This window comes from Thalia democratica, chromosome 4, assembly GCF_965202585.1.
Source record: "Thalia democratica chromosome 4, ktThaDemo2.hap1.1, whole genome shotgun sequence".
Classification (NCBI taxonomy): Eukaryota; Metazoa; Chordata; class Thaliacea; order Salpida; family Salpidae; genus Thalia; species Thalia democratica.
Genome location: NC_139168.1, coordinates 80,799,871 through 80,813,527, shown reverse-complemented (window position 1 = coordinate 80,813,527; position 13,657 = coordinate 80,799,871). Strand labels below are relative to the sequence as shown.

General features: G+C 24.0%; 1 protein-coding gene across 1 annotated transcript; it reads right to left on the bottom strand.

Annotated features, from left to right (window-relative positions):
* Positions 1–650: 650 nt before the first annotated feature.
* LOC145833683 (uncharacterized) lies at positions 651–2,237 on the bottom strand. The gene is made up of 2 exons (XM_082940831.1): positions 2,101–2,237; positions 651–1,845 (listed from the first exon to the last, which is right to left on the bottom strand). The coding sequence occupies exons 1-2, from the start codon at positions 2,235–2,237 to the stop codon at positions 651–653; spliced, it is 1,332 nt and encodes a 443-aa protein (XP_082796957.1).
* Between the last annotated feature and the right edge of the window lie 11,420 nt (positions 2,238–13,657).

Here is a 13,657-nt window from a genome sequence, read left to right as displayed (position 1 = left end):
AGTTTTAGTATTATTCTAAGTATATTTATTTCAACAATCTGTTTACCAAGTTTTATTTTATAAATTATCTAAAATGAGTAAGGACATTTGTGTGTTTTCTATAAAAAACTTAGCTAAAGTCTTACTTAAATATATATCAAAGTTCGTTTTTAATTAACTTCTAAAGTAACAGTTTATAGTTTACTTTTAAGCATATGAGTATTATATAAAGCAAATGAATTTAACTTATGTATTATTACATTACTAGGTCAATTTAAGTTAAATAACAAAATGGTAGCAAAACTTAAAACAATAAAATACAATAGTTTTAATTCAGATATATTTAGACCTTTTAATGTAATTAAGTACCATTTAACTACAAGACAAACAAATTTTTTCATTATAAACTTTATTAAAACTTAAGCGCTTTCGGAATGTCCAAATTCCCTTATCAAAATGCTAAACACTCTCTAGTTAAACTAACACAAAATAAATTGAGTGAAAATTATATCATTTGTAAAAAACACAACTTATTAAAACGACAAGTAATTAACAAAAATGGATTTTTATAAACAATTAAGACAAAATGGATTATTTAAATACATTAATAGTTACTCTTGATCCTTTATCAGGACCAAGCTGATTATTCAAATTTGGCTGGAATTTTTAAATTAAATAGCTTCTGAAGATAATAATTCATTATACGAAGTGCACGTTTTAATAACTTTGAAACAATTATAAATATTTTTACAATTAGTACAGAATACACAATTTTCAATATGTTTAAACACCGCACTGTTGGTTGGAGTCACATGTTCTTTAATTCTGACGAAAAGTTGTCTTTCTGTCTCACCAATGTACTGGTTGTTCAGATCTCCTGGACACATAAATTTATAGACAAGACAACTTTGATACAAGCTACTTATTGAATCTTTTAGGGAGAAATATTTCCCTACTTTTTCTGATCTATAAGTAATGCGTACTTTTACCCCGATGCTTTCAAATACTGCTTTTATGTTCTTGGCGAATTTCTCTGACGTCTTTTTAACATATGGTATTGTAAAGAATTGTTTCTTATCATCTTTATTTTCAATTAATTCTGTCTCAAAGGTGTCTTTCTTTTGTATTTGTTCATCGATAAACTTGGCCGGAAATGAGTTTTTCATCAACAGCTCTTTTACCTTTTGCCACTCGTTATTTTGTAAATCTTCTGTAACGAGATTTTTGATTCTGTGATTCAGGTTTTTTACTAAATTTCTCTTCCACGACTGCGGTACACACGAGTTAAAATTCATGAGCACGCCCGTGCTTGTTGGTTTTCTGAATATTGAAGTTATAAACTTGTTGTTTTTTATTGTCACCTGTGTATCGAGATATGGTAGTTTACCTTCTTGGCAAGTCTGGATTACAAATTTCATGTCTTGATGCATGTTGTTGAGTTTTTTATCAAACTGATCTATTTGTTCTTTATTTTGGAAAATGCAGAAAATGTCGTCAACATATCTGCAGTACATTCTTGGCCTTGCAGTTTTGTTGAGCAGCTCTGTCTCCAATTGACTGACAAACCAGTTGGCCAGTAAAGGGGCAAGAGGAGAGCCCATTGATAAACCGTTTGTTTGTTGATATATGGTCCCATTGAACATAAAGATGCTCTGTGAGCATGCTCTTAGAAGATTTTTAAATACTGTTTGAGTCATTTTTGATCGAGCAAATATTGAACTAGGATTGTCTATGTATACTACTTTTGTAACCTTATTAATAGTCTCCTCCAACGGGACGTTGGTATACAAACTCTTGATATCAAATGTGACACAAATGTCTGTGTTCAATGGTCGAAAGTCTTTCAATTTTTCAACAAACTCAAAGCTTGAGTTAATAATCCAGTCACTTTTTAAGTGTGGTTTAAGTTCTGTCTCTAGCCATTTACATAAGGCGTATTATGGGGTTTTTATTGCTGATAGTACTGGTCTAAGAGGACAATTAGTTTTATGGTTTTTAGCAAAACCGTACATTTTTCCAGGCTGTGTTCCTTTGAGTATTAACTTATAGTACACTTTGTCAGTGACTAATGGTTTAATGTATTTGTATACAAGTCTGTATATAGTTTTTTCTTTTAAGTACCAAGGTGTTCTGCTGTAGTTGTTTGAGTTTGGATCAAAGTTAAGTTTTTTGAACTTACTGCCATCTTCTAGAATCTTATTCATTTTATCATTGTAATCTTTTGTGTTCATTATCACAACTCCGTTACCTTTGTCCATATTTAAGCACCTAATGTTTTTATTCCTTGCAAGGTTTATTAGTGTTCTGTGTAAAGTTCGCTTAAGTTTTAATAAAGTTTATAATGAAAAAAATTGTTTGTCTTGTAGTTAAATGGTACTTAATTACAATAGTTTTAAACTGATTAATTTACCAAAGATAAGTAACTTTTGTCTTTAAACTCAGTTCAATCCAATAACTTTATTAAATGTCAAACAAACTTTTTAAATGTTGGTGAGTAAACATACGTTTGTATTTAAGTTTATTTTCTTAAAACGAAGGTGTATTCTTATTAATTTAATTGACATATATACTTATTTGGAACTGTTTGAAACAGTTTTTAAATTTGCCAAAATTGACTGTGGTAACTAATTAAAATTCATTGGTATCATAAAGAATAAAATTGAATAAAATATTTGTTAGCATAACTAATGATGTCATGTGTTTATGAAATGTATTTAAATATATTAAGCAATACGAATTTTTGAAGGTCTGATTATAAAAACTATTTTTATTCTATAGCAATAATCTTGGTAATTGTATTATTCAGAATCATAGCTTTAATTTAACAAACTTAGACTGATACCTATCATATAGGAAAAAAAAAAAATAATTCACAAATAAATAATAGTTTATTTTTCTCAAACTACTATTTTATTTCATTATTTAAGTTAATTAAACGCTTACTATTACTAAATGTTTATCTAAAACTATAACAGCGTATACTTAAGATCTAATATACTCAGTTTAAGTTAGCTTATCTTAAGATTTACAATAAATATTTACAGTGATGTCTAATTATTTTTTTAGTTTGATTTTCATCGACGTTATTACAAAGCTAATACAAACGAGCGTTACAGTATTTGTAAAAAAATTATTGATTGTTGGTATTACCAATCTGAATGATGTTTTTTAAATTTTCAAAGCTGACTAAGGCAGCTTATAAGTATTTTTCAAAGCTATTACAAATTTTTGGCAGGCAATTTCTTCAATGATTTTAATGACTTCAACTAAGAAACAACATGCTTTGGAACTACAAACTACTATATTAAAAATAAGTACGTTAACTTTAAACAAAGTATTTTATAAATATTTGTTCAATTGATTTAATTAAAAACCATAAAAATCATCTATATAAAAAAACAAAATTCACACAAAAAAGTGCTTCAGTATTTCTGAGCATTTTTGAATGTGTTTTGAAATTTCGATTATAATGTTCGATTATGTAACTAATTTGGTTTTTTGTGATATTTTTGAAGTTTATATTATTAAAACAACTTTAATGGCAACAATGACTTAAATATTTCTATTTATATAAGTTGTATTTTTTAAACTGATTCAAACAGCTTTACAAACGTACTTTTTTTGAATGGCTTAATTAGTTTATTATCGACTTATTGATTATTAAATATTTTTAAATGAGTGATTGTTGCTGACGTCAGTAAATAAATATTATAAAACATTTACTTATTTAGAATTCAAACTTATTTTTTAAACTTTTACCAATTACCAAATATTAATTTTATTATATAAGATAAAAGTATTAGTTCGAAAAAATCTTTAATTAAGTACTTATTAAGAATAGAGTTTATTTTTTACCTTCTATATGCATTATTCTCTAACTTTTATTCTAATAATTTAATACACCCAATCAATGCTCAGGTAAAATTAATCTGAAATTCTAACGGGTACTTTATTGAATATCAATTTCCATCTCACTACTTTAATGTAATTTATATCTTAAATTTGTTCTTTTTAAATATTTTGTTTGAAAAAAAAAAAGAAACATTTAAGTTTTAGCAAACAAAAAACTTCCAGTCGTCAATCCGATTGACGACTGGAATTTTTCTTTACTGCCAAGTTAAAACAACACGAAAACTTGTGGAAAGATGATTGGATTAATATGATCAGACCTTTCGTTGGATTAGCTTCTAATTTGTAACTAGTAAAAGATTTTAACTAGCTAAAGTAGTTAAGTTACTGAGAACATTAATGAAGACATTAAAGCGATTTTAAAAACGATTTTACATATGATTGTTAATATTATCAGCTTTCAGGCAGATTTCACATAACTTGCTAGGTTTATACTTAAAAAAATAAAAAATATTGGTTTTTCTTATTTCTTTGTAATATTTCAAAATTATTTGGACTAGGTGTTAAAGATTATTGCACTTCTAAGAATAATATTTTATAGATAGTTAAACTGCCAGACATGTACTGGTTAAAATTATTTGAGGTCAATTCCTACATTTGACATAATTTTGTATAGATTATATACTTGCTTAGAAATATTTATGTTATGTTTCAGTTTATTACGTAGTTAAGAGTTCAAGTTTACTTGTTTAATAAACAACAACTTTATTACTTTGAAATACTTTTGTCGTTATGAGATTTTACAAATTTAATTTTTAAAATAACAAAATCTACTAGTTAAGAAATAATTTATTTAGTTATCCTTTGTAAAAGACTTTATAAGAAATACAAAGTTTTCACTGTTTTAGTATAGTTTTACCTTTTTACTTCATATTTTCAAAAAATACAGATTTTTATTACTGATAAGAAATATCTAACTTGCAATAGACAATTTTCTATTTCTTTTATAATTAAATATAAATAATAAATATTAATTACTCCGACTGACACTACCAACAAACAAATACTTTATTTTAAAAGTTAAAAGTTTTCAAAAACAAAAATTTATATCATTATCATGTATGTTTAGTTTGTAAAGCTGAACAATACAGCTAAAAATGGAAAGTAAAAACATGTAAAGACTATTAACCTACGATGTTTGTACAGTAAATAATACTTTCAAAATGCAGTTTTTTAATAGTTCATCATTACTACCTTGTTTAGTACTTTATAAACTATTATAATAACTCAAGTTAAAAAAATTAAAACTCCAAGTTTTATCAGTAGAATATTTATTAACTATTTTATTTTAAATCTATAATTTTTTTAAATTTTTGTAATACTTAAAACTCTATGGATTTTAAAAACTTAAAACATAAGTTTTAAGAAATGAATTTAACCATGTTATAACATAATGCTACTACTTATGTTTACTCTAATTGGTTTTTAAATACTTTTTTTTGTATGTTACTTGTTTTAAAGTTCTAATTTTTTTTTTAAGTTTCTTTAAAAGAATTTATGTTATATTTAAAAGTATATAGCTATAGCTGAATTAAATTGGTATGAATTAACAAAGCAAGCTAAAAATCTAATGTAAAACAAGACTTTTTAAAACCATAATTACTATATATGATTGTTTTTGTGAACTGTAAGTCATATTTTTCAACAAAAAAACCTAATACCAACTGTTAAAGTAAAGTTTGAGTAAATTTAAAAACCTAATCCTTTAAAGCTGCAAAATTAATTTAAAAAACGCATATAATTATTTTAAAATAAAGCATTCTGTGACGTTATTATAAAACTCACAAACAAACGCTTAAACGTTTACAAATTTTTTTAAAACATTTAATTTTTTGAATTTCAACTGTTAAAAAATCATTTTTAGAGCTAAAAACAAAAATTAAGAAATCATAAAACTTACTTCACTAAAATGAATTGTTCAGTTAAAAGTAGTTGTAAATTTCTACATTAAATAATATTTATCAATTATGTAACAAATATTTAGTTAAACTATAAGTCAACTATAGAATGACTCTTACTAAGTTTACCAGTATTTAAGCATAAAACTGTCTTTGAAATGTTAAGTTGACAATAATTATTTTAACTATTTTTGATTTTGGACAACATTTTCACTCATTAAAGGAACTTTTTTATTGTAAGTAAATATAAACTTGGTTTGCTAATGAGTTAAAATTTTAATATAGTGTTATTATTTAATCTAATAACAGTTTAAATAAAATAATTTACTTGATATGGATCAGTTGATCTTCAAAGATCAAGCTTCATTAGAATGTACTAAATTAAAAGTTTTAGGTCTTGAATATTGGAGTCAGTGGAAATAAATCATAATTATAGGGTTGATCACGCCAATTCGATCACCAGACCACAATTTTCGGCAGACTGAGACCGGTTTCGTCCTTATTAGGACTCATCAATCAGTCACAACCGAAAAACTTGTAGTCGTCAATCTACAAACGGTTTATGATGCTTTCACATGAATCAACCATTTGCTAGCAATGATCAGTGACGTCAGCATTGTCATTTGCCGTGCAACGTTTAAAACATTGTCCACTAAGCAAGACATCTGGCACGCTCGTTTTAGTACGATCAACAAAAAACATCGGCGAAACTCATAATTATGATTATTTTTTTGATATATTAAAAATTCAAAAAGAAAAAATACTGTTTGATAACAAATATAAGCTGTTTTCTACAGCTTTACAAACTAATTTTTTAGTGGGATATATTATACCAAAACTATCAAATGTATGTATTGTCAGTTTAGCGAGTGTTTGCGTGTTGTAAATTACTACTGAAAAACATTTATTATTTTTTCTTTTAGACAAATATTCTTTCTATAATGAAACATTCAAAACATGTGTTTTTAATTTTATGATTTTAATAAGATAGATAATGGTAATAAAACCTCTAAATAAAAATAGCTTTTAGTATGTATCTAATAAATGATTTTTTTATTCTAATTTGATCTTACTGAGACGTGATTAGATTTCATTCTAAAATTAATTCATTCACAAAAAACTTTAATCATTTACAGTTAATAGTTCGTAACAATTAAAAATATGTATTTTATTAAATTATTTTATGGATGAAAAAAAAGTTTATTCACAGCTTTATCTACTTGAAGCATTATGAGAATGTGAAACAAACTTGAGAATATTAATTGTTTTATACTATGCTGTTTAAAAAAAACATTTATCAATTTTTATTTCACCTTGTTTTTTTTTTAATTTTTTATGTATTAAAGCGACGTTGTTCGTGACAACGTTCTAAATATATCAAGTTTAACACCCGCATAAACCAGGAAAATGAGTATTGAATAAATTTGATATATAAACGCTTGAATCAAACGTTTGTGTGTAAAGAACTGACGTCACTGAACGCGTTAAAAAGTTGTTGATTTTTTATATTATTTTAAAGTCTACTGTTTAAGTATTTAACTGTTTCACAAAAGTACAAAAAATACTTAAATTTAAGTTAATGCAAATATTTTTTTTTAATATTTTTACTCATTTATTACTGAAATCAATGCTTTTTGAGGAAAATATTTGTTATTAATCTAAATATCTTTTAAATTTAGTAAAACGTTTAACTATAAATAAATGGTCTTTGTTTTAAACTTTACTTTTTTACAAAAGTTTAATTCAAAAACAAAACCACCTCTAATTTTAAAAAATATGTTAAACTTTTGATAAAACGTTTTTGTATTCCTTTAAATTAAAATGTGTTTTTAACATGATATATTTTAAATTTCATAACTTTTATTTTAAGAACAATCAAAAGTTCTCACAGTACTTCTTCGTCAAAAAAATAGGTTTAGTTTTGCTTATTTGTTTATTATAAAAGTAAGTAAGAAAATATAATAAGTTATAGTTTGAGGAAAGACAATATAAGGCATATTTGAAAAATTTTAAATTTTCGCAAACTCTCATTCAATAAAACTAAAATACGTAAATGCGTCTAAGTTAGGTTTTATTTGTTCATTACTTACTGTTTTGACGCATATAGACTTTCCTTTAATTTTTATTATAATTAAAATTCTTATTATAATTAAAATCTTAAAGTTAACGTCTTACAATAGCATTTTTTCATGTTATACCTCTTTTTTGAAGGTACTAACCAAATTTTCCTAAATATACAAAACAGTTATTAATTTTAAGAAAAAAAAGCTAGCATGTTTTGAACTTTAAGAATTTTAAATATAAAAAGTTGTAACACTTAAAAAAATTATTAAACATTAAAAAAACACAGTTAAATAATAACTTAAAATTTTAAAAGAGAATTATAAACACCAATTTTCAAAAGTTTAATAAATTTAATAAAAGAAAGTTATTACCTCCCTAATACAAGGAAATTTACCCTAGCTTAAGAATCGCTGTTCTAGATTATAAGTTATTCCTCCAATAGGTTATTACTTACTTAGTTTTATGTGAATTTCATGATATTTTGATACGAAAGCCAGAAAAAGTAATTAAACTACTTATAACATTTAAATCCAATAAATTTTGTAGAAAATAGACTTTTGCTAAATCATTAATATTCATTATTTATTAATATAATTTCGTGTCAACTTTATTTTTAAATACTAAATGAAAAAAAAATGTTAGCAGCATTAAGATTATTTGTTAAGTTTTTTGAAAATAGTATGTGTCTATAGGTTATGATTTCGTCAATCATAATGCATACAATTATATGAAAGACTATCTCAATACTTCTATCTGCTATATACAAAAATATTCTAAACATGTAAAACTGAATCTTTTTGGTTTTATTTTACAATGTAAAGTAAAATATAAATCTATAATAGACTTACATCACGGCCCGCAGATGTTTACAGATTTTAAAATCTATACAGACATGCACGTAGCTTAGTACGTTTCTGCAAATCTACAGAAACGTAAACATTTTTGCGAAGAAACTCGATTTTCTTTCGATTATCGAGCCTTTAAGACCTTGTTTCAAGTAATCCTCTATACTTAGTTTTGCACTCCTGAGAAATAATTTTATTTTTACGGATTCTCTAGCACTATTAGTGTCGTAAATATTGAACAAATTGAATACATCTAAATTGTACACAAATAGCTTGGTGTTAAAATCTATTATCAAAAATCAAACTATTGTAAAAAAATCCATTTCGAGGCTGTAGATATATTTGGTTTAAATGATGTGAGAGAATAAAACAAAAGTAAGTGTGAGAGAGAATCTTGTACTATTGAAATTTTTGTGATGAGTCAAAATGAACTTTACCTTTCTTTTATTTAAATTTACATTTGTTGTCTACAAAAGACCAAATACAGATGGAAGATATATAAAAAGATAAATTTTAGGATAGATGAACCTCAAAGTAAAGTAACATGAAAAATTAAGTTTTGTTTTAAATCAAATTGACTATCTGAGTTGAATGTTTTAAAATTAAATCTCTGTGGTTAAAAAAATATACAAAAATGAAAAGTTTTTGAAATCAGTGATAATATCATGATTTCCTGAAGTTTTATCAAGAAGATTGGAATCTATTAAATCAAAAAAAATAAAACAATAAAACAAATAGCTTGCAACAAGAAGAAAAATTTGAAAACTCAATAATATAAACATTTTTTTACGAAAAATAAAAAAAATATAATTTTTTTACATTTTAGAACTTTATTTTTTTAATGAAAATTGTTTTAAAGATTTTTTAATGCTTAGTAAGTTAAAGTTTTTATTTATCAAGTTTAATATAAACAAATTTTAGTTTTTTTATTGTATTTTAGAACTTTATTTTTTAATTAAAACTGGTTTAAATGATTTTATAAATGCTTACTTTAGTTAAAGTTTTTATGGCATTTTTTAGCAAAGTTGAAAGATTTAAATTGTACATTGTAGCCACACACTCAAAGTATTCTGGATAATTCTAGGATTTTAGAGTTTTATTTTATAACTCAGGCTGACTTAGTATAGTTTTTTTTTTATCTATGAAAAACTAAGGACATTTTAGGTTTGATAATAATGTCATAACAAATGTTTTTCTAGATTTTAATGAGATTTTACTAGCTAGTTTTAATAAATTTTTATTATATAACCAATTTTGTAAAAAAAACTTTGATAAATTTAAAAAGTTAGTCATATTTCAATAAATAAGAAGAAAAATTATAAAATTAAATCCTGGAATTGGTGTTAATCATAGGGTAGAGCTGTTGATAATACCTATTTTACTTGTATTGTTATAATATTTGTTTACAATGAGTTTGTTTTCTATGCATATTGTTTTATTATATGAAGATTTTTTCATAGTTTTTGGTTTTATTACCAAATTTCAAAGGTTTTTCATTATCTCTGTTTTTTTTTCATCTTTATATTAACAATTTTTAAGTAGTTTACAAAAGTACAAAAAAAAAATTTATTACATTTGTATTTTCTAATTAGCTTTATATTTTGAAAATTGTTTATAAGTTTTATTTGTATTACTACTGTAAACTTGGTACACTATGTGTGTATTTTAACAAATTTAGTTGTTTCACAGATTTTTAAAACTAAGTTTAAAATTTAAGTTTTTTAAGGAAAAAATTATGCATATATCATTTGAAAGTAAAACCACCCACTTGATACCATTGACACTCAAAGCTATTTACAAAGTCAATCAATCTGAAGTTCAGTTTGTTACAATGAGTTCCAGATAAATACTTCAAGAAAGCTCATTGAATGATGTTTTCAGACAACTATGTAAAATATAAAGTTTGTTTCAACTTGTTTTTAAATATTACTGTAAATTTAATTTTTCTACAAGCATTGTTGTTTGTAATATGAAGATTTTTGTATTTTATATTTTCTTTAAATGTATCAAGAATATAGATTGTATCTGTTGTTTTAAAATAAGTTTATAAGTTTTAAAGTAGTTTGATAAATTTAATAAATATATCAGTTTAATTTTTTAATCTATGTTTGATAAATGATGAAAATTTTTAAAATAAGTTTTATATAGCTTTTTCAATCTAAGATTTACAAGATAAAGTTAGTACTGTTTATTTTAAAAGGTGTATAGTTGTATAATAAATTTATAACAAGTTATAAAAAAACTAATATATTTTATGTTTAAAAATCTTTATGTTTGAACTTATTTATATGTTAAACATTGTATCTAAAAAAAATAAATGTTTAAATTCAAGGTTTGTTGTTATTTAACTAAGTTGTTTTATTTAACAAGTTTGTTTTGTAAAAAAAAGTTTGATTCTTTTTTTTACAGCTTTTATTTAACAATTTTTTTTGATAAAAAAATGTTTTATTCTTTTTTTACAGCTTAAATCTTTATGCTACCAAAGCTAGTAATAACATTTACAAAGACGTATACTAGTCCTTTATTTATGAATTATTTATGACAAAATAAAGTTTATTGTACATCTGAATTTTATCTAATGTTGTGAACTTTAATATTTTATATCCATTTTGTTTTTTATTCAACTCCAAAGAATTTATGATTTTTATTTCAATAAATGCAACAATTTTTGCAAATATTTTCTGAAGAGGAGAAACTGTTTTCAAAGTTATATATTTTAGGCCTATCAGTAATACTATTAAAGTGAAATTCCTAATTAATATTTTTATTTTAAATGAAAGGTTTATAGGCTCATAAAAGCTTCAACTCATAAAGAGTTCTAGGGGTCAAGAGCAGTACAACTTGCCTTGTATTCAGTTATTCATTATACTTCAACATTCTATTTATTTTTAACTTTTAACAAAACTGCACACTTTCATATAAAATTAAAGGTAGTTAAAACTGCTCTTTTCCTGTTATGACATCATCACACATTATTATTGATTTTTTTTTTCAGATTCGTAATTTTTTAGTGCTAGCTACGTTTCTGTATACAGGTAATATTAAAATCGCAGCATGTAAGTCTGACCCGCAAAAACAAAATTTTGAAACTTACACTACACATTTTGGGAAATGAAATTAAAACAACGAAATAAAATTTATCAGGTAAATTTAGCGGGAGATTTCAAATTATAGCAAAAAAAAAAGTTCACAAAGAGTTGTTTTTTTTTTATTATTAGAATAACTATGCAATTTTAGTTAATTAAATTAACTTTAAATACTCTAGACGCCCGTGAAATAAATATTTTCAAACCTAATTTCGCCGACTAAAACGTTGTCACACCTCTAACTCAAATTCTTTTACACCATAAAATTGTTACCAGACATATTCTGGTCAAAACTGAATGCTAATAGCCTTGCTAAGCGATTAAGGTTTTAATAGGTTTTTTACCTGCTTAGATATAGTTATGTTGTTATTTCAATCTATTACGTAGTAGAGAATACAAACGTTTTAACTTATAACTTTATGACGATGATCTTAGGAAAATATTTTGGCTTAGCAGGTCCTCTTGTCGGCTTTTTTAAGTTTGAAAAGTAGCATAATTTAAAATTTTTTAAAAAGCAAATTTCTTTAGTAAACAAATATGAAACTCGATAAAATAATTTAAAATTTAAAAGTTGGTAGTTTAATACCAAAATTTGTCAATAAACACTTATTTGATTTAAATAACTTCATTTTTCTTCAATTTAGTCATACTGAAAAAACTTTGCGTTAGTTATCAAAGACAAGTAAAACTAATAATCACTAAAAAAAATTGTTTCTCTTGAAGTTTTCAAAAAACAACTAAAATAACAAAACTGAAAAGTTTCAGTTCTTTAGGTATATAACTTTTAGATTATCTTATTTTTATTATAAACATGATTTAAACTAGCAAGTTGGTACATTAAAACAAAAACTTAATTAAAAACGTTCTAATGTGCTAGCTTTATTTCTGTAATTCATAAATCTTACTCAAAACCAAATAAGTCTTGTATCATAGAGTAGTAATCTGTTTTGCCAGACATTTGCTGGTTGAAAATTGATCGCAGAGATTTGTTATGTATCAACTACTATAGAAGCTTTTGGTTTTAAATAGTTTTGTTGTTATTCTAAACTATTACGTAATAAATTTTAAAGTTTTATTTGTTAAGAAGACTTCAACCTATGAGAAGAATCTTCAGAAATATTTTTCTTTTAGCAGGGTCTCATTTAGGCTATTTCAAATTTTTTAACTACCACATATTAGAATAGTTAAGTAACAAACATTTTTCTAAATATTTATCAAAGCTTAATAAAATGCTTTATTTAAATAAAAATTTTTAAATTGAAATGAAGTTATACCAGTTTATACTAGTCTAATTATATTTCATAAAGTTTTGTGCTACTTAAAGATTTTTTTAATCTTTTAAATCATTTCATGAGAATATTTATTAACGATGAGAAATATAATTCTATGTTCATTTTATAAAATTTTAGCTCAAAGAGATATCTAATAAATTAATCTAATAAATAAAAATATGTTATAATTTGATATTTTGAGGCCTACGTAAAGATAACTTACATAATCAACCTGTAATTAGTTATCTTATTTAACATTGAAACTATAGTATTTCTTTACTTCTAAATAAATAGTTTGTTAATTTTTGATGTCACATTTACCAAAAATCTCGTGAGTTGCTTTTTATGTACTTAGAAAGATAAAATTACACACCTTAAAAGTTTTGATTTAATTTTTCAGACCAAAAGTTAACAAGTTTAGCTGACCTAATTTCAATTACACACAAACAAGAATTTTAATTTTGTTGAATTTCAATTTTGTTACATTTTTTACAATTAATTTATAGCTTGTAGCAAAATAAGTTTGTAATACTGTATAGTGTAGTTTAAAAACATTAATTTATGATGATAGACACCAAAATGTTTTGACAAAGTTTTCATTATGC

What these genes read in the sequence shown, in the direction of transcription:
- LOC145833683 (XM_082940831.1), bottom strand. Translation starts at nt 2,237, where the DNA reads ATGGACAAAGGTAACGGAGTTGTGATAATGAACACAAAAGATTACAAT. An exon ending in AACTACAGCAGAACACCTTG is followed by an intron (nt 1,846 to 2,100) that starts GTACTTAAAAGA and finishes TATTAACTCAAG; the next exon opens with CTTTGAGTTTGTTGAAAAAT.